At 35.8% G+C, this 6000-nt stretch overlaps 1 protein-coding gene across 2 annotated transcripts in view; it reads left to right on the forward strand.

The window, feature by feature from the left end:
* Window positions 1–5622, forward strand: part of TDRP (testis development related protein) — a 28517-nt gene extending 22895 nt beyond the window's left edge. For both annotated transcript variants that reach the window (XM_064447960.1, XM_064447961.1), the window contains one exon: window positions 2339–5622. In XM_064447960.1, coding sequence (XP_064304030.1) covers window positions 2339–2684 — 346 coding nt within the window. In that variant the 3' untranslated portion in view covers window positions 2685–5622. The remainder of the gene's footprint in view (window positions 1–2338) is intronic.
* Window positions 5623–6000: the final 378 nt, after the last annotated feature.

Consider the following 6000-nt stretch of genomic DNA (forward strand, 5'->3'; position numbering starts at 1 on the left):
ACATAAGCTGGAACATAAAAGAGCTGTGCAAAGTAGTGAAGGTAGACACTGAGAAGCAGTAGTGTTCAACTCCTGGAAGTTAAATCACAGAGAAAGGTTTATGTGTGTTTCAAAACTATGTATATGTTAAGCTTACAATGAATAAGGTGTGCTGTATTAGGAAGGAACGGATATCGTTGATAACCTTTATAGGTCTGTCAGGGAGAAAAGGAAATTTAGCTGCATAATAATTTTTTACTCTAGAAAAGGAGTAAAGGTTTCTGAGTAAAAGGGTCATTCCCACCCTCCACCTTTCCTCTTAAGGTTTAATTATGGTTGAGTTTGCAAATTCCTTTTTTTCCATGGTTTACTTTTTCTTTTGAAGTCTTGTCTACACCTAAAAAGGTTAAGTGGAGTAGCTATATACTAGGATCTGCAAGTCTTCCCTGTTTACTTGGAACAGTTCTGCTGCTGGTAGGGTTAGAGCTGTTCTCTGAACAGAACAGACCTTTCCAGGACAGGCTGTTTTGCTGTTACAAGTATATGCAGTCTTTACCTACGTGTGCTACCGAACTACCTTGGTTACTAACAGGAAAAAATGTACCACCTATAGCTGTTCCAGCCAAATATTAGCTTTGATAATCATAGAACCATAGAATCATTAAGGCTGGAAAAGACCTCTGGGTTCATCAAGTCCAACCGTCAACCCAAAACTGCCATGCTTCCTAAACCATGCCTGATGTGCCACGTCTACAAGTCTTTTAAATACTTTCAGGGGTGGCAGAGCTGCCACCCCTCTGGGACTTGCTGTAGTATGTTTTGTTTCCAGTTTACTTTGAAACGTGTGTATTTCGGTAAGTGTGTGTGTATATATATCTGTAAAAATTTAGAATATAAATACATGTATTTCCATTTGAGCCTATTCAATAAAACTTCCCAAAAGTTCCCAGCCACTGTCCCTGTACACTTTTATGGGTGTTATTAAAAGACTAGGTTGCTTCAAGGATCCTTTGCAACTGATGCTGAATATAAGAATCAAATAACTCAGTGAAGAGAGCAGAAGTATGAAAACTGAGTTACCACAACTGTAGAAAGCTATTTTAGCATTACTGTGAAAACTGCCTGAATTTTAAGTTTTGGGGATATTCTTCTATAACTGTGTACTACAGGTTTTTACTTTACTTTTAAAGAAAAATGCAAGTTTTCTAGTGTGCTACTCACGAAATATGAGAAAAGTGTTTGGATTCTGTGACTGGCTTTAGCAAGGTGAAAATTCTGAAAAATCTGATCATAAATTCAAAATTCTGTAAAGGAAAAATAATATAAAAGGTATTGGTTCAGTTGCTTCTATTTAAACGTGATAACGTCAAGCTTTCACTAATGGAAAAAAGCTCTTTCAATAGAAATACTAAAAAAATTTCAGCAGTGGTTTTATTTGTGGCTAAGGAATTTGTATGCTACTAGCACAGAATGTTTTCTATTTGCTATTTAGCTCATTGAACCCTGAAGGTTGTGTGTGTCACCACTGGAATTCAGCCTTTCCTTTGACATACATATCCCTGCATATAAACTTATGCATAAACATTTGACGTTCTGTATTTTAAATACTCCACACTGCAAATATGAAATAATTCATATTGGAGGTTATTAATGGGATAAGAAATGTAATTATATGAGTAGCCTTTCAAATGTCCCTTTGAGAGAGAAATTACAACAAAGGTTGTTTTTTCTTGGTTTTAGAAGGGGAATTTTGGGAGTTATTACTGGAAATACAAAACAGCTGTTTTCAAGATACTGTGCAGATCTTTATGAAAAAAATGCTGGCGTCTTTAAAGCCCTCAAAATGCATATACCAACTATTTTAGGGTATAAGGTTTATTTGGTAAGGTGATAACCAGTATATAAAACTGAGGAACATAGTGAGAGATTGTTAAAGCTGGTGGTAGACAAAACATTTTCATATTCCTTCTAATCTCCTACCTCTGGGTTTGGGTTTTGGGTGTTTCTGCTTGAAGTCCTAAATTTTTCTAATGCACAATAAAATACTTCATACATTTCAAAAGGCAGTTCTGTGTAATTCACTGAGGAGAGGCAGGGGGAGGGGGATCATAAGTTCTCTTAGAATAGGAAATGGCCACACTCAGTCCACTTCTGATTTATCACCGCAAGATTGCACTGTGTTTAGGCTTACATGTATATAAGAGTGTTTTTCCTGAAGTTGACAGTAATGGATGTGCTGTCATAGGCTGACAACTGTTTAGCATTCCTTACTATAAAACATAATAAATTAATTGAATGTTTACTATTGCATGCCTTGTTACAAGAAAAAATTAATCACCTCATCGTTGTTATTTTCTAGAACAAACCTAAAGTTAAAGGAAGAGATGAAGTCTGAAAAGAAGCCAGGTTTTTGGGACAGTTTGGTGATAAAGCAGAATGTCCCATCTAGGAAACCAGATGAGATTGAGGGATGGGAACCACCGCAGATTACCGCTGCTGACTCTACCAGCGATGCAGCAACTGCTTTAAGTGACTATACAGCCTGGTCAGGCTGGGAAGATGAAACCAAAGGCTCCACAAAATACACAAACCTGGCCAGCTCAGGAAACAGTTCCAGGTGGAGTATCAAATCAGCTGGAAAGCTTGTTAGTATTAGACGTCAAAGCAAAGGTAACCTTACTGACAACTGGGAAGAACTAGAATGATACTGGTAATATGAAATACTTTATAGATAAGAAGAGAAAGGTTCCATGACTTACTCGTATGTTTAAACCAAAATCAAATCTGCTCAATATTGCACCTTTATACAGTACTTTGTTTTATTCAGATTGTTAAAAATTTTTGCTCACCTGATAGTAAATTTTCTTATTACATTGTTAAATAGCTACGTTTTCCACACTAAAAAAAAAAAAAAAAGTAGAGAATCTATTTTGTGCCTATATTTCACATTCAGACTCTGCAGTATGTTGGATTGTTGGTTTTACCAAAAAAATGTAATTCCTTAGTGAATGTATACACTGGTTGTAAATTTGACTGCCTTATGTAGGAACTTCCACTAGCTTGAGGTCGTGGGTTTTTTTCTGGTAATTGAGGGCCACTCAGAATTTTAGTTTTGATGCTGTCCCTTTTTAACAAAGAATACTGACCTGTCATTTGCCGGGAGAACGCTTATACTTAGTAGACTGTTTTCCAAATCTTCAGCCTCAGCATATGCTTCAGCTTGTGCACACAAGATGCTCAACTGTCACAATGTGCTATACTGTGTATGAAATGGGAAAATAATATTCTCATGTAATTCCTTCCATCGCAGTATCTTTGCTAATAGTCAGGTCAAATGGGTCTTCCAGAGTTTGGGTTGTGGTTTGTGTTTTTTGTTTGTTTGTTGTTTTTTTTTTTTAATAGTGAATGTTGTTTGACAAAGCTAAGTTTCTCAGTTTTTAAGATGCATGTTACACCAAAAAATAAAAATGATTGAAAATTTGGAAAGCAGCAGTGAGTAGAGTATAAGATCTTGATATTCAGTATCCATAGTCCTGAATCTCGGTAGAAGAAGGGCTCCTTATGGAAGGGCATATAGTTTTGTTTTTACCAGAGCTGATCCTTGTTCTCCAGACAACCTTTTTGTTTTGTACTGTGTTGTTCCTTCTCTCCCTGCCCCATAAGCAGTGATTGAATTACACTCTTGGCATTTTCAGGGTAACTGGGTAACTGAGCCATTGCAAGTACGTGCATGCGCACTTCGAAGCATTTTTGTTACAAAGCTCTGTCTTATTAGCTACTGACTCTTTAATTTTTTGGTAAAAGAAGGTGAAGTGTTAAACTTGAGATTTGAAATGTATATAAGAATACTTAAAAGTGCCTCTTTCTAGCATATTGTCTCATTAGCAGTGTGGCTGATGTCAGATCTAAAGTTGGGTTCCATTTTGTTTATATGACCTACAGAAATACTGCTTTAACATTCATGGAAAAAAAATCAAACCAAAAGTTTCATAAAAAAATGAACAGTAGGCCTTTTCTCTCCTGATTGTTAAACTGGTATAACAGAACTGAAAACTTGTTAACTGCCTAGCAGTATGGCAAGTAAAGTCAGAAGATCAAGTTAGTATTTCAGAGAAAATTAGCATTTTTACGAGAAAGCATATATCTTTATATGATGTGTGTCTTGTAAACGTATTTTTGCAAGAAGCTTATGCTGATGAAAAGGGATGCATGCAATTTTTTCCAAGCTTGTACCTTGTTTCTGTTCCCGCCACATTACTCCTTTCTTAGCTCTCTCTTTCTCCTCTCTCTTCCAATTCATGTATAGTTTTCTGGCTTACAGTTCCTGCATAGCTGTTTTTTTGGAGATTCTTGTTGAGATGTGCCTGGAGGGAAACTGTAGCAAAATGCTTTTGGTTTTGTTTTTGTTTTTTCTGGTATTAATAGGATGTTAAAAGACATTGTTCTTAAGTTTATATGAAAGAACGTCAGTGTGTTGTGCTACAAAACAGGATCTTGTAGCTGGCAGATGTATTTGTAAAATTGGCATTATATGTTTTAAAAAATACTAATAGAGGAGAAAGGGTTAGCGTTTATATTGCATCGTTTAGTCTGTGAGTAAACTCTGTATTTGCCTTTGGCAAGTACGTATGCTGAGGTTAATTATAGGAAAGAATTAGTATTCTTGGGTAAAGTATGCTGCATTTTATAGTTTATGGAATACCCTCTAAGGCGTGAGCTAGGATTTAGTTTGGTTGTTGGTGCTGACCTAAAAGAACAGGGAAAAGATCTGCTAGCAGCCCTCAATGTTTTGCTCTCAAAGATGGGCTCACAACTTTCAATTTCCCTCCTGAGGAAACTATTTATACTGTGACCAGTAAAGGTTTTGCCTTGCACATTATACTGTCAAGTGCCTGTTTCTCACCTTGATGATGTGTTCGATGCACAGCTTAACTGCAACATTTTTCAATTTGTTTTTAAATGTATGATAAAGAATATGCTCACAAAGCTGAAGCCTGTTATATAAAAAAAAATTGCATCCCAGTGGGAAATTGAGATATGTAAACTTACAGTTGAACTCCTAGTGATGGAAGTTTTGGTGTGCTTTTTGGGTGATACTTCCTCAGAAATAACCATTCTAAGGATGAACATTATTAAATTTAATATAATTTATTGTTATGCTTTAATAATGTATTTGTCTTTTGAGAACTCACTGATGTGAGCTTTTCTTCTCTTATGTTTATAAACTTGTCTGAATATTCAGAATGGGGTCCTCTTTTCTTTTACCTTCTTTAGATGCTTAACTACATTATACGTTCATGGGCTTAAGGTATACACAGCTCCACATGTGGAATAAGTGTAGATGATGTCCCTTAATATTTGTTTTGAAATTGCATTTCAATCTATGTGAAATGGTTTAGAAGAAGGTAGCATTAAGATTGTACGATAAGATTGCACAAAATAAAATATAGTTTATATTGCTTTCTCGTAGCCAATCTGCATGACTGCTGGCGTGGTTTTAACGGGAATTAAAAGCTTCATGTGGCTGTAACTAGTCACTTAACTCTCAGCAAAGTTCTTTCCGAGTATTTTTATTTATTAGCATCATTTGCAAAAAGAAAAGTAGTATTTTCCATATGAATAAAGATTTAGTTTGAACTGAAATGCCTTATTCTTTGATTTTTTTTTTTTGGGGGGGTCCCATTTTATTTGTCACACAAATTTGTTTCCATCTGCATGGATGTTACTTGCATCATTGCAGAATACAGCCAAAGAAGTAATAGCTGTGTTTGATTTGTGCTGTCTCAGAACCTGCAGCATCCTAGATTTAAAGCATCACCCATTGCTTCCACAGTGGGAAGAATTCATTGGTTTTGACAAACTGCAAATATTTTGGTTTACTGGTATTTATTGGTTTAAACTTTTTTTTTTTAAATTTATTGGCTGTTACGAAAGCTTGGGCAGAGCAGCATTCTTTCCCTGAAGATTTCACCAGCTACATGTAAACTGGAGGACCTGGAATGCTTTTGCATACACTGGCCC

The sequence above is a fragment of the Phalacrocorax carbo genome, chromosome 3 (genome assembly GCF_963921805.1).
Source record: "Phalacrocorax carbo chromosome 3, bPhaCar2.1, whole genome shotgun sequence".
Classification (NCBI taxonomy): domain Eukaryota; kingdom Metazoa; phylum Chordata; class Aves; order Suliformes; family Phalacrocoracidae; genus Phalacrocorax; species Phalacrocorax carbo.